The 26,269-nt window shown below is 38.2% G+C and overlaps 1 protein-coding gene across 2 annotated transcripts in view; it reads right to left on the reverse strand.

Moving 5' to 3' along the window:
- Positions 1-26,269, reverse strand: part of LOC136367394 (teneurin-2-like) — a 173,055-nt gene that overhangs the window by 113,409 nt on the left and 33,377 nt on the right. Inside the window, exon 2 of one of the 2 annotated variants that reach the window (XM_066328954.1) lies at positions 11,920-12,003. The exons of the other annotated variant lie outside the window; for it this stretch is intronic. Within the exon in view, the coding sequence (XP_066185051.1) occupies positions 11,920-12,003 (84 nt within the window). The remainder of the gene's footprint in view (positions 1-11,919; positions 12,004-26,269) is intronic. 2 annotated transcript variants of the gene reach the window in all.

The raw sequence follows: 26,269 nt of genomic DNA on the forward strand, positions 1-26,269 counted from the left end.
AAGTTACATAAGGTTAACTCCTCACTCACTTCATTCCTGAACACCCACATTTTGCAGCTTCAGATTCCTATTCCTGATGCCTCAAATAGGAGCAGAAAGAGGCAGGGATGAGCTGAGGGCCTCCCCCTGTGCTGCTGATGACATAAGGGGAGCACATTTTGCTGGCACGAGCACACGGGGTCCCCTGAGCACAGGCAGACTCCAGTAATCATCAGTCTTTACCCTACGTACATCACGTTTCTGTGTTCAGACAAATTATGTAACGTGCTTTGATGTGAATAATGGAGATTATTTCTAGAACTCAGAAATTCCATATTTACCAAAATCTATCCGAAATAGCTGACAGCAAGGCACAGTGCTCAAGTGACTCCAGTGTCAGAGCTTCAGGCGCTGGAATAAACGTTTCTCTTTGTCAGAGCTGGCGTGATCATAACTTACTTGGGAATCAGGAACACTGTTTCAAAGCTTGTTTACTGAATGATGAAATCACATCTTCCTGGTAACCTCAAGCATGTCATTTATCTATTTATCTCCATCAGAAGAAAGCCTTTAATGAACATAAAGGAAGTGCCACCACTTATCACTAACAAGAAATCTGCTAGCAATCCTGACTTCCCCCATTTGTGTGTGACACGGAGGGGAGGGAAGGGAAATCTAAGCTTTTATGAGCCTATATAAAAGTTGCCATTTTCACTTAACAAAATATCTTTGAAAAGTGTGACTTAGAAATAAGAATCTGCCTTCTCCATTTATTATGTTTTTAGCAACTCTTGCACATTAACTGATATTCTGTCCTCAATCTTCTATTGGTATCTAAATGCAAATCTTGCATTTTTTTCAAAATGAACTATTACAAATGTAATAGGAGCTGTAAATTGTAATACTGACATTTCTTTGAGGTCAGATTTTAATTTTTTTTCTTTAGAAAGAAATGAAGCAATAGTAATTTGTCACATAACTTGACTGAAATATGTGCTGCTTACACCAACAGAGATCAGCAGGTGCACTGTGCCTGAAGTTCTCCCTCCTACTATTACTTGCCAGGTAAAATCTATAATACATCAAGATGAAAATTAAAAGTGAGATTGAACAACCTCACCAAGCTATGGAATTCCAAGGTTACAGATGTTTAAGTAGAGACAAATTTGGAAGAATGATAATTGAAGTTACAGTTCTACAAAACTTATTAAACTGTCAAAAGCCAACTCAAGCAACTTCATAGGAATACTGAAAATAGCAACATTCTAGGAAAAAAAAAAATCTATCTGCTGAGGATATTTGAGAGCTCAAACTGTAGTACACAGTCAACAACAGAACTGAGCGTACAAACACCTCAGTGCAACATAGAAAATACAAAATAACAATAACAAAACCCCCAAACACACAAAAAAGTCTGCTAAGAAAAACCATATCCTGACCCAGCTGCAGGAATAAAACATTTTGGATTAACTCAAGATGTGGCAGGTAGTTCGGACTCATGAGGATCAGATATCCTATGCTTCCAGGGCTTCTGGAGCACTAAAAAAAAGTGTAGATAAAGCTACTTTAGGCAGCACTAGTCAGGAAGAGCCAATGCTGGCCTTAAAAGCATCAAGAATGATTTATGTGCTTTGCTTGTGCACTAAACTAAAAGAATGATATATATTATATTCCCAGGGGAAAAAAAAGCCAAAAAAACCAAAATAAAACAACAAAAAAACCCCAAACCACAACAACAACAAACCCCTCCAAAAACCCCCACCCCCTCAGTACTCTTTCTATCAATACATAGACTGTTTTCTTTCTTTCTTTTAGATTAATTTTCACCTCTAGAGTATTAATTGTTGAGTGCCTTAACTGGCTGATTAGAATCCAATACAAAGTGTATGCTGCACTCCTTTTCAACAAATTCTTCAGTTTATTGAAGAAGGAATGACATTGAAACAGCTGCTGCAGTACCTTTAGCACTCAGTTTACACCTTGTGTACGTTTATCATAGATTACTTACGCTGTGGCTCTCGGCATGGTCACTCAGCAGAGCAGAAATTGTTCTGCAGAGCACATTCAGGGCCTTTTCCTGCCCCTTCGTGGGCATTTGGGAGCACTCAGCATCTCCTCACCCTGCACCAGCCCTCGTCAGGTGAGCCACACTGAGCAGTGACAAGCACTGTCATTTGTGAGGTGGGCATCAGCAATTCATAAAGGACATGCACATCTCATGTCTGTCAACACAAATTCACTGAAACCATAACTTAGCTTTTCTTTAACGAAATTTCTGTTCACCTTTTTGGATACCACACTGATGCCAGTTTTCAGCTAGCAAAGAAGGGCCACAGAGTTTATTCCTATCCAACCTTCAACAAAGTGTAAGAGCCTAACTGATTTGAATTCTATATTTTCATAATATTCATCAAAGAACTGAAAGAACACATCAGGAATGTTAAGAGCTTGAAAAAACTATTAATTCTCAACTACCTTGCTCTCTTTAGGCAGCACACTCAGCACAACAGACTTCAGGGTATTTCTGGACATGTAACCTCTTCCCACAACAGAAGAAAAACTTTGTGTTTGCATCCCTCAGTTATGAAAAAGCAACAGTTTAAACCCAATCTAATTTTACTGCCTCTTTAATTGCACCTTCTGGTGCCTCACGCCTGAGCAGTGATTTACGTTGAGGCTGATGGGTTCAAACAGTGCTTCCACAAATTAATGAGTGAGAATTACCCGAGCACTGAACCACAGCCAGCGTTTGCTGACACTCCCAAACCTGTGCTGGGACACACTGCCTGCGCACGAGCAGCAGCTGAGCTCTGCCACGGGGCACCCAGCTGGGAGATGGCACTGGGGAAAAATGCAAGGTGAAATGGAAAAAAAAAAAAAAAAACCAAACAAAAAAACCCAAATTTGATAGCTGGAGCTTATCGAGATGCCAATTATGAAATCAGATTGTTTATTTATTTTAGCCCGTAGCCCTCAATATGAAATTCAGCTTAATTACCTTATGTCTCTGACAGTAATAATTGCCACATACAAGATAGAGAGGAGAAGGAGACATGCAGTTACTATGGAGTAAGGAGAAAAGCTGACAGAGATCAGGTTCAAAAGTTTAAGTCTTTCTGGGAACTCAAAGTTACAGTCTGTACGTTTTTCTATCAGAAATAATGCAAGAATAGAACTCTTTGCATATATATCTGAAAAAAACCCTGAAATTCTGTTACACAGTGCACTCCAACTAAAACAAGTGTTGCTCTGTCACTATTAAGTGAAACCACTTCAAGAGTAGTGCCTGTGTTTCTCTGCTGTGAGGCAAGGAGGGTTCCTCTCAGCACAGGCTCACGGAGCACAGCTGAACACCAGGTTCAGGTTAGAAAGAAGCAAGAACTAAAGAAGAATTAAAGCAGGTATTTCTATATTGAGAACAATAAAGGAAAAGGAATTTCTAAATGCTAATTTGATTGCCATGTAAAACAATGGTCATAAGCCTGGACAGGGAACCAAATTTAGAACTTCATTTAAATTAATTAAAAGCTGAACAAGGAATTCAACTACGTGCACATATTCAGCACACAAAGCCACGGTTTTCTGTATGAATTTGATGAGGAAAACAGAGTTAGAAAGATTGTGTAACAGCAGCAGCTGGTTTTATAGAACATTTCTTGATTCATATGAAGCATTCAGGTGATTTTTAGTGATCTCAAATATTGTGTACACAGATCTCCATAAGTATTTGTGTATCTCTGTACCCAGGCCTAAGAGATTTCTATCCTTTCCCCTTACTTCACACTTAACTTCGAGACAATTTGATTTCTTCTATCATCACAGATTTAGAAGGACAGAACTGGAAAAGCAGAGTAAAGGAAGGCAAATATAATTTATATTTTTTGTAATTGTTAACATCTGCAGTGCTTTTCACGTTATTTCTGCTTCATTACCTAAGCAGCAGCACTGTATTAAGCACTCTGAGAAGTGCACATGCCTGACATGACACTGCATCCTAACACACAAATGAGTCACCTGAGATGGAATGCCAATAATGCACATCACACAGGTGACTCAGAAAATGAAGAAATCTATACAAAACACATCAGTTCCATCTATCTATCTTCCTTATCTTATTCCTAAATCTACCTGAAACATGTTTATATCAATTCTACCTCTGCAGAATTTGCATCTTAGAGCCTTTACTGCATGTACTGCACAACCATGGCACTTACAGCCTTGATTTCCTGGTTTAGTCTCAATTTCCTCCTGTTTTCAAGAGACTGTTGATACAAACCCTCACTTTAAGCTGCAAAAAGGCTGATTTCAGCTTGTAAGACATGGAGCTCACGTGTTTCTTTAGAAAATTTAAATCAGACAATGTTCAGAAAGCAACCTAGAGTGAAGCCAGATCTGAGTCAGATCCAAAAAGGAAGAAGTCAATCCTCACTGCCATGAGTACAAGACAAGAAGTTTGACTGCAAGTGCAGTGCTGTTATTTTGATAAGGCTTTCTGTGAGAATGAGGAGTGACGGTGACTAAAAGAAGAAATGCCTTTTATTACTCTGAAAATGTCAATTCTAGAGACTAAAGCAGGCACTTGCTCAATCTCAGCATGTGGCTGTTCAGCCTGTGCTGGGTAAGAAGCTGTCAGGGAGGGTGCACAAGCTGTTTTTACTGCTGAACAAAGAACCAATAGATGTTCACCTAAATGATCTCATCACAGGATACACAAAGTCAGATGCAGAATCCAAACTCAGACATTTCCAACTCATCCTAAGAATGACCAACTAGCCTTTGACTGGAAAGGGAAGGGAGGGCAGTAATACAGTTTTGCCCTAAAAATGATATTCTACAGTGCTCCAAGGCTGAAGGTTTTGCAGGTTGGATAGGCAAGAGATGAAGATTTCTGGTTTGTAATGAGAAACAAGGCACCTTGTTTGTTTGGGTTGGTTTTTTTTTCCTCATTGCAGATCATTTATTTTTCCAAAATGCACTTAATTTCCCACTTCCACATGCTATTTAATCACATCAAAATCATGCTTTATTTTAGAAAAGGAGTATCTCAGTAATTTTCAGGAAGTCGTTTCAGGGCCCTCCCGGCATTAACACCACATTCAATATTTTCATTAATTGGGACCAGGTAGTTCAGGCCATGTGGGATTTGAGGCACAGTATTTCCCAGCCCCAGACTTTCATTCTAAATAAAAAAGGAACTCAGTGCAATCAAGCATGGGCAGAGTCTGAGCACAAGCACCACAGAAAACCATCTCTGAAGCACATTTATGCTGCTGAACCATCACTCAAAACCTAAACAATTACACAGGATCATATATTAACCCCTAACAATGCTGTTTAAGGACATAAATTTTGAAGAAGCATGAAAACCTTTTATCAGCTGGCTGTGTAAATCTTAACAAGAGAAATGCTTTGAACTTGGTTACAAATACTGAGCTCACTCATCCCAGTAAGGAAATGGATTTCAAGACGTGCCCTATGTGAGTCATCTTCTCACCTCTGCTTATTATCCCAGACAGATTTCAGTCTTCAGACCGTCCACTACATTTCTATCAAAATTCTTCCACTGACAACTCCTGAGTGCAGTTTTGCATTGTCAAAGTAAAATTCTTTAATAAGCAGAAGGGTTTGCAAGTAACTTAGTCTAAAATCATGTACAGTCATCATTTCCTCACTGCTTCTCCACATTTAAAATACCTTGTAATGTAACATGTAATCTGTTAGAAACTATAAAGTTTTGCCACAGATGAAAACCCAGTTTGGAGTAAAGCACCTTCACTTCCAGACCCTAATCTAAACAAAAGAACTTTTAGAAAAGCAAGCTATGGCTATTGATCAAAAATGCTCAGCTCTGACTTGCCACACTTTTACCTTTAACACTAGATTCGAGTAAATCTAAACTATGGAAATATGGCATGAGCATAAATTATATGTATATAATTTATATTTTAAATCAGTCCTTTTTGTCTCCCTCCTTATTCAAGTTTCACAGCATACATATGGGTATGAATAAGCAAGGGATTTTTCACCCTTACTTCATGCACAGCAGCTTGAAAAATGTTTCCGATTAACATAAATGATAATACACGTACATAAGGCTGTCTTTCAAAGAGGTTTGATAATTCATAAATGAAATGTTTACACAGATGAGGTCAAGCCAAAAGGTTTGTAATATAAGTATTTAACGGATGTAAATCTGTTCATCACTGCTAAGGAACATGGGATGACTTCAAATATTCACTAGTGAATGTACTCGGTACACATTTAGAGCAACTTGCATGAATTCTCATTCCAATTTTTAATTACTATGCAGTCTGTAAAGATAAAAAAATCAAGAGTCAGATTGCTCTTTTTTTCTTTTATCAGAACAATTACCATTAATGACATATTACTTCACAGGCACTTCTACTTATTCATTATTAAAATAATAAATTGAATGAAGTTTGAACAAGAAGTATAACAATACCTAAAGGTACAGATGTTTAACCTTATGTGTACTTCCATCAATGTTTCCTTAGCCACTGTTCATCAGGAGCTAAAGCAAGGCTTAAGAAAACAAAACAAAAACCCAGGCAATTCCTTTTAAAAATATTTATAGCATTTTTTTCCCAGATGTAATTTTCCTCTTGGACTGTATACAGCTTTACTTACATAACTTAGTTTCTGTGGTTTTATGAAACCATAAAATAAGGAGAAGGATTTCATACCATTAAACAGACCTTGGTGGCAGGAAGGAAAGACAATGAATTTGTTTTCACTTGAAACTTTTAGACAGAGACAGAATTCATGTCTCTTGTAGTCTTTCACCGACCAGAGAACAACATAACCAAATGTGGGGTCTTTTTTTCCTAGAGCTTCCATGCCTTTAATTTCTGTCTCAATCTTAAAATTCAATATTAAGTATTAAAAATAAATAGCTACCCATCCACACGGAGATGCAGACATTTAGTTTTTTGGCTTTATTAAAATCTACTCACACCGGTGACAGCACAGGGAGGTACGATTTGGCACGGTAAACACAGGTTTAACAGCCTAATTGCTTGGATTTTTTTGTGGATCATTATGCTAATGCCTCTGCAGCAAAGTGCTAAATCGGAATTCCCATCACAAAGAATTCTCCTTGCTGACTGAAAAGGGAGAACTGGGACATCCTGAGGTGATGGGAAGATATCGCTCTTCAGGGAGACACCAAAGGGATTTCCAAACCCACAGGACCACGGAGCTCTGCCAAAGGGAAGAAAGCAAAGCCTGACACGCAACATCAGGAATTACAACTTTGTCTGCCCAACCCAGGGACTCGAGACAAGGACACTTTGCCCTGCAGGGCTGCTGGGGAGGGGGATGGATCCACTGGACACTGGATGGATAAGACACTTAAGAGAAGATGGATCCTACAGAATAAAGACATACTCTATACAAGCAAACAGTTCTGCATGTGTGAGCAATTCCGTTTTGTCCAGAATTCAACTGGACCTTGAGATAAACCTCATTATTCTGTCCTCCAGGTCCCACTGTGCATTCTGCTGCCTGAAATACATTCTCCTGTGTTACCAAATGTGACCCTGATCCCCCAAAGCTGCTCTGAATCCACATCCCCAGACTCAGATGTGCTACAAGACCAGGCTGGCTTGGAGGACTGCAATTGCACAGTGGCAAGGCTTTGCTTTGGTAAAATAAAGGCCAAATGAGAAGTTTTCCATCACAGATATGAATTTTGAAAGAACAAATATAATTTGAAATTTTTGATCCAACAATAAACCAGGTTAAATAAAAAAAAACTGAAAAGCTATCAACACAGTTAGTTTGTTAGCTCCTTATGGCACTAATATTTTCTTCAGTCTCCTGAAAAAGTTTTGTTACTGTTTCCTCTGATCCTATGTCCACATTTAATCACCGAAAACGCACCTCCACAACACAGCAGATGTGTCATTAACTATTTCAGAAAAAAGGTGAAATAAAATCACCCAGCATGAGAAGACTATGGAATAAGCCAACACTAGCAGATGGTGTTTATTTTGTCACTGCTTGTGTTAAAAATTGTCACCTATTTCATCAGTATCTTTAAGGTAGAAGCTTCATGCAAGAAGTGGAAGAGCTATTTTTTATAAGCTGTCACAGAACTCCTTAAAATAAAATGTCTTCTGCTTCCAGTTTTTAGGACACGGTGCATTACACAGGAGATGGATTTGTATAAATCTGAGGTGATCGAGGGTTTTACCAGCAGCTCAGCCTTTTATCACTCAATTTCTTTTGTTTTTTAAGCAAATTTCAAATCCTTTATTTCCAATATTGGTGCTGTTCAGACAAATTCTGTAAAATTGCTCCTAGAAGAAGCACGTGGTAGAACTCTTAGTCAGTTTGTTTTCTTCTAGGACCTCCTATGCAAGAGGGTTTTAATTCTCCCTCAGGATTTCCCGCATTTTTGCTATTTTATTTTGTCACCCACTTTTGGCTGTGTGGTTTCCATTCTCTGGCTGACAGTTTCTTAACAAAACAGTTGCATGAAGAGTAATTGCACAACCCAGACTTGGCTGCTGAAAGAAATCACTGCTAAAATCCAATGACAAACCCAGGTCTTGTTTGTGGAGTTTTGAAAGAATGTCCACTAGAATTTGAACCTAAAAGTGCCCTGTCAATGCACTGCAATATGGTTTGATTGACTCAATCCTTATTCCCTCCCTATCAAGTCTTCTACTGCACTCCAGCTGAGGTTGGCTTGCCCACACTGTACCAGGAGCTGACCCTTGTGTCTTTGTCATTTAATGAGGCCTCTCAGTGTCCTATTCCTGTCATACCCTAAGCAGCACACTTGACATCTCTTTATTTATGCATATAGTCAACATCATACTTCTGGAATGCTTAAAACACATTAATTATTTTGATAAATCGCTGGAATTTTGTTACATTATTTTACAGCTCTGAAAAGAAACCAGGGCTGGTCTGGTTATTTTGTTTGTTGGATTTTGTTCTTAATTCTAAATTCTTATTTTGACATAGATTTGAGATTTTTTGGTTTTTTTTTTTTTTTTTTTTTTGGGGGGGGGGAGGTGTCAGGATGGGCTGTTTGTTGTAGATTTTTAAATCTACAAAAAAATTCTTCTTCCAGAAAAGGAGCACTCAGAAATGGTGAGATTTAGGACTACTCTAAATACTAGTGAAGGGAAATATTTTTTCTGTAAGACATTTTTATTCTTTCTTTCCAGAGTCAGAACATGAATCTGCCAATCCTTCTGCCTGTATTTCTGAATCACTGACCATTCCAATACCCACGCTCATCATTTCACCTCCTTTTTTGTGTGCACCACTGGCATCTGTGACCTTAGCAAAGCAAAGGCAGAGCAGATGAAGAAACCTATCATTTTATCAGAGCACTGCAAAGCAATTCCTGCTCTGGATGAGCACACATGAGGACTGGGCACCTTTAAAATGCAAAGTCTGAGGGCTCTACTCATGGTGATACAGAGAGTCCTCTTCTGTTGACACAACATGCACACTGCAAGCTTTGCAACACTCTTTGGATGCATCCTCAGCCAGCTGAGGCTTTAAACCAAGGTTAGTGCCATCTGTCTGGTTTTGGCAGCATCCAGATTGATGTAAAAAAAATCCCATGGCACTGTTTAAAAGGAGCAGAAATAAAGCTTGCTTTCGGTCAAGTCCCTGGAATTACTGACATCAAAGATTTGGCTGATATCACCAGGAGCACATCTGGGTCAACAAGCTCAGTGCACCTTTCTCACCACATTTAGAGCATTCAGCAAACCATTTCACTACTCAGATCAGATTTAGAATGTCCAAGAAATTACACTCACAAAAGTCATAAACAGTACTGAGTTTTTCTGTTGCTTGTCTCAGTTCAATTCTTTTCTTAAATGCATGTTAAACCAAGCCAGTAACAAGCATTAATGCTATCAAGTATTTTTGAGCTAGTTATAGTGATAGAGTGATATAGTTATTAACACATTCTCACAGTCATCTTAATTTCTAGAGCCCCAAACAAGCACAAAACCAAAAATTGAAAGCAATATATCAATTAAATTTGTTTGAATTGGGAAGAGTATCAAGTTGCAAGGAAATAGGAGTAAACTAAAGAGAAACAATATTTTGTTTCTATAAAAGCCTCAAAACTTCAAATGAGCAAAGATGTTGTTCAGCTGGATGCAATTTGTTAGGCTAAACCTTCCTGTGATCCTGGAAAATGCATTCAAGCATTATTCTTGGAGATTTCTTACAGCCTAAATAGCATAACCCACTCATTCCACCTGTCCCAAAATCCTCCTGCAACACCAATAATCCTGAGTGCCTCAGAATTGCAGAGACATGTAGAGGATCATTTCCATTCTTTATTAATAATTTCATCTTTATTACTGACCATACACCACCACCTTGGGCAGTTTTTAGCAATGTACATCAGCACTATGGAAATTTAATTACCAAAAGCTCTGGCTCCCACTCTTCTGAGAAGCCTGGAAACGACAATCAGTCCTTGTCTCCAGTCTGAAAACACACTGAACACTCACTCTTGGGCTGCCTTAACTAGGAAATGGTCACAGATCCTCAGCACCTCCCAGAATGCAACCTCAATTTAAGAAACAGTTCCAATATTTGCCCAGACACTGTTTGAGATCCAAAGAATAATGCCATTCACTGGTTTTTACCAAGAAATCAAGCAATTATGGAAAGGAATGCATCAGAAAATGAGGGTGATGAAAAACCTTGGTCTCATTTGAATATCAAGCAAGCAGAGTATTATTCCTGGTTAGGGCCCTCATCTTGCAAAGCATTTACTCAGGTGCTTAAAAAAAATCCCAAACAGAAAGGTATCTTTCATGTATGTACTAGGTCAGAGGTGTAATGGAAGAAAATAACAACATCCATCTTTCATCTCATTAGGCAATCAAATACAAGGTAAAATTTGCCAAGTTGAGGACAAAAGGCTTTATCAAAAACAGCCTTTGCTAATTTAGCAAGAGCACACGATGACACTATAGTTAGCATAAGTGTACGCATGCAATGAATGAAAATAATTTTTGAATTCAAGAAATATCAAGAGGAAGATGGCACCAAATAATTATGGATGCATTAAAATTTCTTGAGATGTCTTTTGATTTATATTACAACAGCCTGGCAATTTTCCCTTTTGCTAAAAAAGCTCATTGCAGGCTTTTTTAGCCAAACATCCTCTTCCTCCCAAAGGAGTTTTAATCTCAGGGAAGCACAAGTGTGAACGTGTGTGGGGAGCAGCGGCACTTCAAAAACCCCTGTCTAGGATAGCACAATTCCCTACAAATCCACAAAATCCAACACAACCCTCTGATTATTCTGCACAGCCCCTGAGACACAAAACTTCAGGGGCACATCAAGTGTGGCTGTCTGAATCTCATACACTTAGATCAAAAAAATTTCAGATCAAGACTGAAGATGAGCAGAGTCAAATCTTTCACTCAAAAGTCTGACTGAAGAATCCCTGAAGAAACTTGTGTTCCACGCAAACCTTTACCAGTGGAATACAACATATGCAACTGCCTTTGTGAAAATACAGGTGCAGGAACAATTTTGTTCTAAATTTATTTATATCTGTGATTATCCAGATCTGGCACCTCTTCCATGTTTTAGCTGTCCTCCTCTTATGGAATGAGCCCCACATCAGCTCAGGGAAAACAGTTCCTTCACCACCCAGCCACGTCTCCCAGTGAAAATCCCCTAAATCGGTTCAATCCAACCAGGAGAGTAATACTCAACAGTGAGATAGAAATCAGTAGTAGAGGTCAGGTTTATTGAACAGAATATAAATACCCAGGAAGAAAAAAACAAACAACCAAAATCCCACAACACATAACAAGCAGAACATACACAGAACAAGATTAAACATTGCACAACACACAAGTTCTAAACTAGGTTCTAAGTTTACAAAGAATACAGTTTAAGCAAAATAAAAAACCTTACGTATTAGAGAGTTCTTTGTCTCAGCCAGCTGCTGCCAGCTTGTCTGTCTGTCTTTCAATTTCTCAGAAAGGTGTGTGTGAAAATCTAAATGAAATAAAACAAATAACATTTTAGAGATGGCTCTTCTCCTTTTCTTCCATTCCATTCACCTTTGGTGCAACACAGCCACTAGAATGTTTCACCTCCTCCCACCCAAAGCATTCCTCAGTGGTAAGTAAAATACATTACTCGATATCATCTGGAGATAAAGAATTCTTTTATCTTGTTATCAATGACATAAAAAGGCAGATTGAGTGGCAGTAGTTTGGTGCAGTCTTGCTTTGCAGGCAGTCCATATAACCCACTGTCAGCATCATTAACCACAAAAAGCCCTGAGTGCATAAAAAATCTCTCTAAAATCTCTCTTTAGGGACAACTTAACTCAAAGGCCAGCAGTTTCCACACAGGTTCTTCAGGAGGTGCTTAAGTTCATATTAACTTTTTTCAGTGTACTATCCAGTCAAATACATATCATTACATCCTTTTAAAAGATGATTCTTGTTCTCTAAAAACAGACTCCTAAGACACATCTGGAAAATGGACACTTTTAGTGGTGATAAATAATTTCTTTCTACTGCAGCAGCATTATGACTTTTACATTGACTCTCAAGAGAACCAAGCTCATTCTGCTGCATCTCAACTCAGAACCAGTGAAACTCTATTGTTGCAAGGAAATTTTTTTCTTTTTTGTCTCAAAAGCTCTCTACCTTTAGGAAAAGAGATTTTAATACATACATACAAAAAAACCCACCTTTATTTTTGAATCTACTTTCTTTTTAGACTAAAAGGAAAACAACTAAAATAACCCTGGATTTTGAAAACATGAAATAATCAGGGAGGTCTCTTGCATTTGAAAAGCTTGAAGTCAATTGAAAATTATTATTGAATTTCATAATAACATCAGGAAAAGTTTCAGATGTAGTCAAAAGGAAACATGAAACCTATATTTATTAATTTACATAATTTTCCTTGCAAAAAAACCAGCAAGACAAGAAGCCAAATAATTAATGCATGGTCACTAATTCTTGTTTTCACTGTCTGTAAGTTTTCACTGGAAAATAATTTTACTCAGTGCATCTCACGTTCAAATCCTTCATAATATTTATAAGATAATAATTTAATCTTTCACCCAACACTCAAACAAATCAACAGTGAAAATGTGCTCTGTAAACACAGCAATTTATTATATGCAAAGAAAAAAGGCAACACATTGACACAAATAAAAAAAGGCTGACCAAGACAATGGAAAATAAATCACTTTGCACAGTAGACAACAAATTAGCAATTTGTTATGAGCAAAAATAATTTGCTTCAAGTGGAATAATAGGAGAGAATGACAGCTCCTGAGTCTTCCATCTCTGGCTTTTGGGGGAAAAGAATTTCAAGGGACAAGTTACAAACAATAAAAACCAGGCAGAATTTACTGAACTGGCTGAATGTCTCCCTGCCACACCTGAAGTTAAATTTTGATAAGGTACAACTACAAGACATTTTTGGCTACTTTGGCTTACATCTAATTAGTTCAGCTTTATTTTGATGGTACAAACTTTTGAATTAAAAACAAGGAAGTAAAAAAAAAAGAAAAAGCTTTTCAGGAGCATTTATCAAGAAAAATGATACAAAGAACAGCATAGAAGTCAGGCAAAGAAATGTGAAGGGCAGAGCACTGTGGATATCAATGTAAAAATGCTTGTTAAAAAAAAAAAATTGCAAGTTTCTTGTTTTGGTGTTACCAGCAATTTTTTCCTCAAAAAAGAAACAACTAAAATTGATGATATTTTCCTATTTTAAAAATGGGAGAAAATAAATATAACTAAACACATGCAGGAATACATCAAAGAGGAAGTCATGGAATTGTTTCACTAAGCTTTTTTCCCTTTCTTTTTCTATGTGAAAACGGAACCAAACTCAAATACAGTGCAATTCTTCTGCAGTACTTACAGGCAAATTAAACCATTTTAGCAATTTGCAATTATACTATTTCTGTTATACCCCATACTATAATATGCAAAGTTTCAAAATCTTTAATGTCTCTATTTCTGTTTTAACACAAACTTTAACCTTCATTTCTCTTTTATGAAGAAAACCAGAATTAATTAATCATCAACTCATCTATTGACATTTTATCACATTACCCTGTAAGCTTGATCTGCTGTTTTCTCTTTCACCTGTCTGTGGCCACCTTGGGATATTGAAGCCTTACAAAGGACACAGATGAGGACAACAAACTTCACCCAAGGAAGCTGAACCCTCCCTCCTTTTTATGGGAACCACCTAAAATAGATGTCTAAAGCTCAAGTTACTAAGCACTGTTCCTCCAACAATTAAAAAAACTGTCACCAATGCTCAAAGGAAAGAATATTTAAATGTTAAGACACTTTAAAATAGTGTCATCTGAAGGGAAGTCTCCGTGGGTATTACCTTCCTTTGACACTCACAGGGAGTTAAACCTAATTGCATTTAGGGTTATCTCTAGCAGCTACACTTGGAATCAACCATCCTCAGGAGGACTATTCTAACTAATCTACTTATTAGGCTTTTATTCAGATTTAGTACAGCCTTTTATAAAAAAACATCTTGAAGGGATAGTAATGGATTTTGCAATTATCAGACAGAAAAGAGCAGACTATGACCTACAATCTTTGGCTTTACCAAAAATTAGGAAAAGGAAATCTTTTGTAAGTAAATCTATAGAACTTTAAGTTGATTCTAGTCCCTATCAGCCACCACAGTTATATCTGGAAAGGTAAAACCTGTGTGAATTCCCTGTGCTCCTCCCATACATTCCCTTAAAATACAGCCCCTCCCACAGTCACCGGCAGGGAGAAAGAAACCTGTTTTCTGTCCTTGCCTTTCAAAGATGAGCGAGTAGCAGTTTTTGTTTGCTGTCTCAAGCCCCAGTTTCAGCCAAAAGCCAAAGCTGATACAGGTGATTTTAGATACCAGTACAAATCCTGGCAGCACCTTTTGACAACAGCCACTGCAATTCCTGCCCCGCTGTCGCATTGGGAACACCAGTTCAGACCAGCTCCTTCTGCATACTTTAAATATTTCTCTAAATTCCCTCCCAGCCCAACAGCCTCCCAGGGAACCTGTCACTCTGAGGAGATCTATTTCCCCACCCCAAAACTGGGAGCCACCTCTGGACACCAGCAGCCAGATGTTCTCAGGATGCCAGTGCAGAGCACACGTGGGCCCTACAGGACATGTCTTTGTCCTGGGAAAGAGCCTGCCCACCAAATATCCTCCTGTTGTTAGTTCTAGTCTCTCTTTTGAGCTGCCCAAGCAACTCCTCACAGCCATCAGCAATCCAGGAACAAGCATCACTCCTCTCTCTTTCTCTCTTCCTTCCTGTTGTTTTCTTCCTCTGAAACTCTCCCCTTCATAGTTTAAATAGATGCTTCCTGCTATGCACTCTGAATCCCCAATCTCATTAGTTCAAAGGTATTCTGCATTTTGCTCTTTAGCATTTTCCAATCAGCATCACTAAAAGTTTGACAACCAATCACACAAGATAATAGCACATGGTTCATGGTTGGGTTGTTTGGAGGTTCTTGTCCATATCAAAACTTCCTTACATTTTATAAGAGCTGCTTTCTCCACCCCTAAGTCTTATGTCTCTCAGTCAACACTGATCTAGAAAATAACTGTGGAACATTAAGTATGACCAGAGCCTAAATATCCTCCTGAGCTCTGTTCTCATTTTTCCGCTTCTATTTATCAAAGTGGCATAACCCAATTTTTACTAGTAATATACAATAAAAAGCTGGTTTATTTTTAATAAAGTAGCACTTCAGAAACCTTGAAAAAAAAAAAAGCCTTACAAATAAACAGCCTGAATTTCTCACGCTGCTTTCCCTCTCTCCCTACATTTACACAAAAACATCCAGTAATAAACCCTTGCTCCTTTCCTGTCACACCCGTGTGGCTGAAACCTGCCCCAAAGGTCTCTGATTTCCTCTTTACTGACCACTTGCTGTGAGCAGTTTCCCCTCTGCTACCTCAGTATATTTTTATTGTTATTTGCTCAATGATTATTGCTCATTGTTATAATAGTGAGGAATAGGACAAACCCCAGAGCAGCCTACAGAAGATTCTCTCAGCACCAGACAGTCCAATGCTCTACTCTGCCCTCAAAAACCAGGGATTTTTCCCCATCACATTCTACCCCAACACTTCAGACCATACTTGGTGGGCAGATGTAACAAGTGCAGTACTCAGCCTCTCCACACACCACCTCCAGTTAGAAAAAAAATCAGTAATGCACAAAAGTCTGCACAAAGGTATGGGAATAAGAACTGTTCTGCAACAAAAAGGCCACACAATTTTTCTTTTCCCCATATTGTCTTGACAGAATTGCTCTCTGCTGTGTTACTCTATTATGTTCTACTGCACATTCTACATCCAGGGTTTTGTTTGATCTTTTGTGAAAGTTGTGTTCGGTTCTCTCTCCTCCAAAGTGCATTCAACAGCTCAATTAGGCTTAAAAAGCTTTACCTTCAGAGTGTACTGGCAGCTCTCAAGCACAATTATTCTCCAATGCAAAACACCCACAAGACATATTTAAGAGTATACTTCGACAAATAATATGCTAACACACCACCCAACATTCCTGCCGAATTGACAAACACTACAAAGGAAAATGCTCTAATGCGGTTCAAAGACATCTGAAAGTATATTTTATTTCAGTGAACTCCACAGAAAATACACCATTTTCCCTCTCCTCAGCCTAAAGGTAAGATTAGAAAATGGGAGTCACAAGTAGTTTTGACTTGCATTGCAATTTAAAACTTCCTAAATATCACCAGTATGACCAGCCACAGATCTACTGCACCAGGAGCTGGGTTTTCCAAGGACACTATCCATGCCTTTTACAGAGAACAAAGCAAGTATTCATCTACACAACAACACAGAAATTAGAATGAAAAATACTTACACTTTTTTTTTTTTTTTTTAATTTCCTATGGAGTACTAAAAGCTTTGGGATGCCTTTCCACCATAAGAGTTACAGGGACATGCATAATTCAGATCAGCACTGAGAGTGCAGAGATGTGCCTACTTCTTTGTGTAGAAGTCTGTTATAACTATGAAGTCAAAGTTAACTGAACCTAAATTTCAAGTAGATTTATTTAAGTCAAATTAAATGATTTCTATTAGTCTTATCTCCCAAAAGAATTAAATCAGCCCTATAAAGTCCAAATGATTATGTCTATGTAGGAGTGTCAATCAATTTCACAGTATCATATTAAGATCACCACTACGAATCTGGTAATTTTGATGAATCTTCTCAAATTGCCCTGAACAGCCAAGCCCTAACATCTAAAATATTCATAACTGCCTCTTAATTCAACATGGTCATTGACTCACACAGAAAGTAGAACTATAGTTGAAATTTCCCAGCATTTTTTCCTTCCAGTTTTACTTTGTCTTTTGAAGTAAAGGTCAATTCCACAACGATTACTTCGTGCTGTTAGGAATGGTTCAGGAGCCCCACACAGACCAACGGCTCAGCTATGAGTCATCATTTAATAATCATGGAGATAGAAGTCACAATTCTCATGGGAATAATTTCTTAAAAATTAAGAAAAGCTTAAAGCAGACTGAAGGTTCTCTACAGTTGCTTTCTCTTTCTTTAATACCTTTTCCATGTAAACATGGAAACATGCTCTCACAAACAACACTTAACTCAGTGCCAATGACTGTTTTTAGATCAAAAGCTTAACATCTGGGAAGACCAATAACTCTACTGTTAAGAGCAAAACTAAATCTCTAAATCTGTTATCCTTATATGGTGAAAAAATTCACATGAATGAAATTTTACAACAGAAGCAGTCAGGTAGAAAGTTTAAAAGGTGGAGCAGACCACATGCACTGTACTAAAACCACTCAACAGTTCAATTAAGGCACCCACTGCTTTTTCTCCTCATTTCTGGCACCAGGCAAAACTGCATGAATAAAAACTTTGTGAAGAAGACTAAAACCAGGTTTTAATCCTATAAGTAATTCTATAAAAGTAATTTTTCTCCTTATTGTGGGAGAAAATTCTTCAGCTTGAAAGTGTAAAGAAAGGAGAAGTCAACCAGTCTTCTGACCATACTAATTTCCTGCTCCTTTTGTAGAATTAGGGAAAACTAAAGAGAGCTACTCTTGATTTTTTCCAACACCCTGAATATTCCACAGACACTGCAACATCCCGTCTGCCTCTGACACTGTAGCTCATTGCTCATTTAAAACCAAGGAAGCCCCTAAAAATACAAAGAAAGTGATTGAGATCAGTGTTCTAACAATGGCAGCGACTCACAAAACAAAACAAAGCTCTTGAAGTAATAACTTCAGCATCTGCTTTCCTCATTATTCATTTATGTTCTTCACTCTTAAGAATTATTGTTTGTTTGCAAACTGCTATGGCAAGTTAATTAATTGATGAGCCTCAACCACCTTTAAACCTACTTTTACTTACTGATCTCTCTTGTCTTTCTACAGCAAGTTCTACTAGTGAGAAAAAAATCAAATTACAGTTTTCAAGTAATTTAGTTGGTAAGATCTTATTTGTCATCTTTGCCTGTAAACAATTTTGAAGAGCTAAGAACTGACACACAACTCTCAAGAAGACAAGCTCACTGCTTCACTGTGGTTTTTCCTGGGGAAAAAGATATGAAGAAGAAGATTTCTATCTCAAACTTTACCAAATATCTGTTCAGCCTCTATAATGAGATCACCTATAGCTTTGAAACAAAACTGTTCTCAGGACTCTTTGATAAAGAATGTAAGTACAACCTGTAGTGAATCTATCAAAGATATTTTATCGTTTATACTTTTCCCTGGGCTAGAGAAAACTGGAATAAATACATGAAAGTAATACTTGAGAATATCCTCTGTAACTCCAGGAGCTTGCCTCTCCAATTTCCTGACAATTTTATTCAAGAGCTCTGGTTGGTTTTTTCCCACAGTTCCTCAAGTCTGGCTCTGAACCAGTGTAAACTCAGAATCTCCAAAGCCCAGGGACAAGAAACCCTGAACGTATATGAGGTGGATTTTTGCTCATTTTAGGTCTACCATTTGCTAATTTCATGCTGAATATTTTCCGTCCAGGTAAAAGGCAGTGAGCAATCATTCCTTTTTCACATTTTTTATGTCACTCACTGCAGAGGCTCCAGTCACGTCACCAGTTGTTTTTACATTAAAGAATGTTAAAGTTTACTTCAAAAGAATAATAAGCCATGCTTTGGGTAACTCATCTCACTGGCTCTTACCTTTTGCAGTTCATCTGCAAAATTCTTTAATTCATGAGAAAAACTATAATTCTTGCAATGAAAGAATGAGAATCCAACATACTGTTCAATGTTTATGGACCTTTCACACCTTCTTACAGTAGCAGTGACAATATTTTCTGGTATCTTCTTTAAATAAACTTCCCACTGCTTCTTAGTTTTGTTATAAGAAGGTGTTTGCTTGCATTATTGTAATATTGCATGTATTATTACAATGTAATATTGCATTGTAATAATCCTTTCACAGGGTTGTCCACTATTGTACTAAAGTGACTTTCCTGAATCTTAATAGACAATTCAGGCCTACCATAATTCCTTAATATTTACACATTTCACATGCTGTTCACAGCTACCATTCACATTGTGAGATTATTCAGGAAATTTCTACACTGCCACACAGAAATCAATCACTTCAGGACGCTTCTGTTCCTCCAGCTCATTCTAAAAACCACCAAAATTAAGTTTGCTCCATGAACAAAGCAAAGTGCAGGAAGAGGCTGTAAGACTCAGAAAAAAACCCAGATAAAATCAGCTCTCTTCTGTAACAACATATGTTACCTCACACATGCTGGCAGCTGCTTCCCTCTGCACACATCATGGGCTGACAACAAACACACTCATCTGTTTCCTGATGGAATGGAGCCCTCAGTGCCCAGTTTGTACAAAATGCAGAAAAACTGCCCTGGACAAGACAGGCACACCCAAACACATCCCAGCTTCATGCTGTGCAGAGTTAGAGAAAGCATTCCGCTCCCTGACTGAAAAGGGATAGGAAATAAACCCAGAAAACACTTTCTCTTGGACCAGGAGGGTATTTACAATGTGAAAAACATTGCAATGTATTTTACCCAAGCTACAAATACTGAGTCATGTGGTGATCGACCTAGTTTCCTGTTAACTTTCAGTGTATTTTTAGTTACTCCCTGTTGATTTATGTTTTCATTAAAACCTGAAGGATGTGTCTTTTGAAGTCTGCTGGAGAATGAATGGAGGTGTGATGCTTTGCAGAGGATGCCGAGGCATTTTTCCCCAATGTTTTCTCTCTCTAAGTCACACGTCTAGTAGGAGCTCAACTCAAGAGCAAATAAGCATCATTTGTTTACCTCTATCTTATCTTTCCTACACAGGAATTTAAATGCAAATGAAAAATAGAACAAACACCATCAAATGCATCAAGTGGTAGTGCAGTTTAATGACTACAAGCAACAGAGTCTGTGCTCTGCTCACTGCCACTGCACCCTGCACTCAGCAGTACTGGCAGTGACCCCTTCTTCTGCTTGGAACTGAATATTCACAGAAGTGCTTTGAAAATCATCCCACTATTTATACAGGAGTGATGCAATTAATTTTCAGAGTTTCATGGAATGACATATATTATTTTACATAGACTCTTAAGGAAGATTACTTTGATTTGAAACAGAGCAGAAAAACCCACCTAAGAAAAGAGCCCTCTGAGTGCTTCCAATCATGGAGAAGATGCATTTAAAGGGTTTTCTTTTGGGGAAATGATGAGCTTAATTTGCAGTAAGTGGAAACTAATTTTCTCAGACCACAGATGTAAAGTCAAAGAAATCAGGTCCACTGTTGCCAATTCTTTCTTCAGGAAGAAAAAGGACCATAAAACTTCAAAGTTTATGTATGGACTCCAGAGGCTCACAGCAATACATAGCTGGTTTTCTTTTTGCTTGTTTTGCCCCTTGTCTACCACTGAATTAAATTACAACATTAGATTTTGTATAGTAAACAAGTACAAAATACTGCATAAGGATCTAGCTTCAAATGAAGGCTCGGTTTCAGTAATGATCTTGATAATTATATTAGGACAGTCTAGGTTTCCCTACAGCTTTCTATTTTTCAAATTTAAAGAGAGTTATGTGCATGATGACAGCTCTGTGTGCTCACAAGACTATTCTTACTTTATCCTGTCTACTTTCACACTCTCCAGAAATTCAGTTTTAAGCCGCAGTTTTCAAGTATTTTGTCAATCACAGTTTATCAAATGCATTCTGCTAAGGCAGCTGTCAGGACAAGATTCAGCAGTGACAAGCTGTCTCAGCGCCTGTTCATTCTACCCTTTTTATCTCTGAGGAGGAGAAATGCTCTGGCTAGAAAAGGCCCTACCTGTTCACTCAACAGGCAGTGGGGTCACTGTGCTGCCAGAGCTCCTGATCAACACCACGAGGCCTCCCAATAAATTCTCAGCAGCCCATTTATGCCTGCTTTTTCCTTATCATAAGTGCTGCTCTGAAAACACTACTGGCACTCTGCACACAGAGGCGATTGAATAAAAAGACACAGTGCAGGTTGTCAATTTATCCTGAAATAGCTTCTAGTGGATAGATAAAAGCCATCTAAACCATGGCACAAGACAGTGCTGTTGCACAGAATCTCCAGATTTGTCACAAAATATTCCAGAAAATACTCAGCCCTCTGTTACACACACACACAAATTATGGCATCATACACGACTATTTGTGTATACAGTGAAATATCAGTGCCTACTGATTTCTTATAAATCCTGGCAATTAAGAACTTCATGTACTCTCGCTCTGTGTGAACGATATCTCCAAAAGGCTAAAACTGGGATTATGCCAAACTTGGCTTTTAGCTTTAATTGTGTTGACTACATTACCTAAAAGAATCTTCACTTATAATGACAAATCATGACTGGGAAAACATGTATAAGTCAGATTTCTCCTCCTCCACATATATTACCATGGAAATGCCAAGAGCATGAGACAGTTCACAGACAGCTTATCTCCAAATATTTTAGTTCATCAAAATGATGCCATTTGATCCCATACATGGTCTGTTGTGGGATGAAGTGTGTCTGAAAAGTACAGTCAGTGTTAATCTACATCAAATGCTTCTGCTTTTGGGAGCAGAATGAAGAAGTTTCAGTCTTCATTAAAGAGGAAGCAAGAAAAGGCCAAGTAGCGACTTGAACTTTAGAAGTGTAAAATAGTATTTGAAACAGGCTGACATTTGAAAATTTTCAACTGTTGTCCATTTTTTAAGTGTCCATCATTGTCCATAAATGTCATATTAAGAAGAACAAAGCAATAAACGGGTCAGAGTAATCTCAAAAATGAGAGAAAAATCATTAGGATATGAAAAGGAGCCATCAAACTGCCGTAGCACAGTGTCTCATTGCCAATCCCAGCATGAGAGAGGAGAAGCAGAGCTGGAGGCAAGAGCAGGAGCACTGGAAGAAGTCAGAGACAAAAAATACAAATAACACAAGAATGACCTTAGGCATAAACAGAGATCCAGGTCTCAAGTTTAGATGTTCCTACAAAAACTACATCATGTTCACAGTTAGTTTTCCACTGCACACTCCATGCTTGCATATAATGGAGCAATAAATGACAAAACCTTCAGGAAAAGCTGGAGTAAAAGATGTGAAAAGCCAGCCAAGAAGGTGAGAGAACATTACTAACTACAATTCTGTCAGACCTGGGAAAAAACCGACTCAAAAGCTCCGAGGACCAAGAATCAGAGTCCTGTAGAAACACATTGAGACTGTAAAGGTGCAGCTGAGCATTTTATTCCTCCAAGGCAAAAAGACTGGACACATCCCACATCCTTTCAGATCAAGGATTTGGTATTGTCCAAACACGAAAGCCCTGTTCAGAATGTGGGAGGGCTCTGTCCAGAGGGTGTATTTCCTTTCCTTGCACTGCTGGCATGGCAGTGTCTGTACAAACTCCTTCCTTCTCTTTGTGCAGGCCACAAATCCTGAACACATCCCTGTTGTTCAGCAGATCCAAAGAGTGAATTAAGAATTGAAGGAAAGCATGCTCATGTATAAAATACTGCACACAGCTTCTACTTTGCCAGCTGATGTAAAAACATGACAAGAGATAAACTTAAGAACATAATAAGAATTTTCACATGCCAGTAATATTTTTTTAGACTTTCTTTTTTAGTACTAGCCATAGGACCAAGTTAGATCAGTCAGAAAAAATTATTTTCTGCTTTCAACTTGTGTAATATCTGCCAAATAGGAGAAGATGACACAAAGGCAGGAGGAGATGAGTCAAGTGAAGGGTCACTAGAAAACTTGTTTTCTCAAAGTGGACAGACTATGCCTCAGCCCAGCAGTGATCCCACAACTGTCACTGCTTTTGTCACAACATCTCTGACACAGGTTGGGTCATTAACTCAGGACATTAAACATGCCACCAGTCACCCGTGGCCAAGAGCTGCATTCAATCATCTGGGAGCAAAGGCGTGGTTTAGAACATAATCCTGGGTCTTTTTCCTGGATGCAGTCATGTTTATCACTGAGAAAATCCATACAGCTGCTGACCCCATTCCAACACAGAGAAGCACTGAGCTGTAAAACCAGCACTCTTCTGAAGGAGACAGCAATAAGAGCTTGGAATTGTGACAGAACCTCTGTTTCATAGAGGAAGTTGCAAATTCACTAGTTCACCTCTGGGTGTAAGAGTTTCACCAGCAGGGTATCATGACAAACATTGATGAAGCATTCAAGGGCACTCTGACATCTTAACTAGTCCCTCCCAACTACTTGGTGGCCTTACTCCATCACGAGGATTTGGAACTATTTAAATTTCCATAAATCAAATCCCATTTGTCAGCCGTGACAAACCCTAGATATAATCTGGTACACGGAGGCCATCAGGCAAATCACTCTGATAGCAATAGTTCACAGAAAGGGACAACTAAAGGTGAAACTTCACTTCTGAAGGTTCAAGAGAGCAATGGCACAAGCTGAAGCAGCCCTGTCACGAACAAATGTCTCAAAGTTCATCTTTATGACCTTTCCTTTCACCATCTAATACTGACAAAACCCTTTTAAGCTGTTTTTTACTGGTCAACATATCCAGCATGCATTAAAACCCCATATAGGTGGGACCTTCTTTACCTATTAGGCACTTAGACCATGGCCAGATTCCTCACAGAGAAGCCAAAGCTATTCTCTGCAGTCAGGGGAGAGAAATAAGCTCTCCTGAGATGTGGTCAGAGGGAGGTCTTGTCCACCTAACTTAAATGAATGAATTCATGACAGAATGGTCTTCTTCTGGAAAATATCTAAAACCATCTACCACTCTCTACTGACTCCAGAAGGAAAATCACGCAAAACTGGCTTAATTAAGCACAACATGGACACAGAACTGAGGGGATTATAGCTGTGTGTTGGACACTTGGCTCTTTTAATCTTCAGAACAGAGTGCAAAAACAACCTCCCTCAAAAAATAAGTTCTTGCATGACTGGGTAATATAAATTGCTAAAGCAAGGAAAAATGTTAAATTTAAATGTCACTAAGCATGAACAATCCTTGCAGTGTTAAGGTGTGAGTAGTGCAGCCCAGGCAACAATTCACTCTGAAGAGAACTCAAGGGGTGTCATTGAGCTTCCACTACTTTTCACCTAATTTCTCTGGCATTGTTCCTGAATTCTGAAGGTCCAAGCAGTCCACTCCTTGCACAGGTGTTCAGATTCCATTACACTGGTTTGAGGTAAGCAGTGAAACAGGGACAGCAAGTTTTAAATTCATGCTCAAAAAATCATACCTAAAGACTTGAAATGGAGAACTAGAATTGTCTCAGTACTGAAATAACTTCTACCATAAATGTTACAACTTAGAGGGTTTGCCAGATATCCCATCACAAATAGAACATACTAAAGGAACACCTACAGCAATTCCAGTAGATGTACAATAATAATTAACAGAACATTCCTGCATTAGATGTCTTCTGTACAGATTCAATGCAGAATTATATATTACCATACCAGTTTTGATAACTTATTTAGACTCTCCAATCTTATCTCAAGGTAGGCACAGTAAGTTTTTTAAAATGAATTTTGTTGACTTTAATTGTGGGTTTTTTCCAAACATCTGTGCTATTCCATGAGTGTTCACCTAAAACTATGAGATCAATGCATCTAAATGGGAAATTTAGGACAGTAACTACATTGCATATAGCAAATACAACATGCAAATATTGCCACAGTGTCTCTTACAAGAAATTAGGGTGCAAAGGAAGATATCAACAGAACTATGATACATTGAATTAATTTACCTTCAAATATTAGAAGCAGTAAATTTTCTGCTCATTTCCAGTTTTCTAACAAATCTCTTAATGCTACATATCTGTACTAGTTAATGCACTTTTATACTACTCTGTTCTTCACAGAACGTCATGATTAAGAAACATTATGGATACCATGTTTATTCAGTTTTAAATTTTAATTATCTTGGCTTGCATAGAAAGTAAACATCTCCACTGAATGTCAATAAAACTGGTGCAAGTGGAGAATGGTAAAGCAGCACTGTTATAAAAACTCTTCTTGTTTGCTTCATCTTAGCCAGATACAGAAACCCAAAGTGGTTAAAAAGAGTATTTAGGGCTGGTTATTTAAAAGTACCTGCCAGAGCTGCTTAATCAAGATGGATAACATCTGTGCTACAGCAGAAGCATTTCTCCCTTTTACAACCATCTTGGTAATTTAACTAGTCTGAAGATTTTGTAGAACTGCAAGAACTAAAGATGAATTTAATGCTATTATGAATAAGTTAATTTCTGGTTGCACTTTTCATCAGTGAAAAGGTCTATCTAAACTCTTCTTGCCCTCTCTTCCCCCCACCCAATTCTCACTTTTTCCACCTACCCACATAAACCAAAATCTGCAACATATCCATGGCTATGGCAGCACCCCTTTCACTGAAGTGACACACCACTACTGCCAGATAAATAAATTGTTCTTCTACATTAGGTTGATTCATCTCTCACATCTCCACAATGCTACTTTACAATTAGGCTGCAAACCAAAACAAATTCCTCTGTTGTCATATCATGAAACTCAGTAAACAATTTTTATATCCCATTTTTCCTCAGTACTTCTCCTGTGCAGGCCCAAACCACTACAAAACCCAATCATTTTTAATTTTTCCCCCTTTATATTTGTGTCAGACCATAATGTTCAATTAGATGTAGATATGGGCTCTGAAGACAGCAAAGTAAGGTCATGCCAGTGGGAAATTACAAGTTACCAACCACCCCAGTACATT

This window comes from Sylvia atricapilla, chromosome 14 (genome assembly GCF_009819655.1).
Source record: "Sylvia atricapilla isolate bSylAtr1 chromosome 14, bSylAtr1.pri, whole genome shotgun sequence".
Taxonomy (NCBI): domain Eukaryota; kingdom Metazoa; phylum Chordata; class Aves; order Passeriformes; family Sylviidae; genus Sylvia; species Sylvia atricapilla.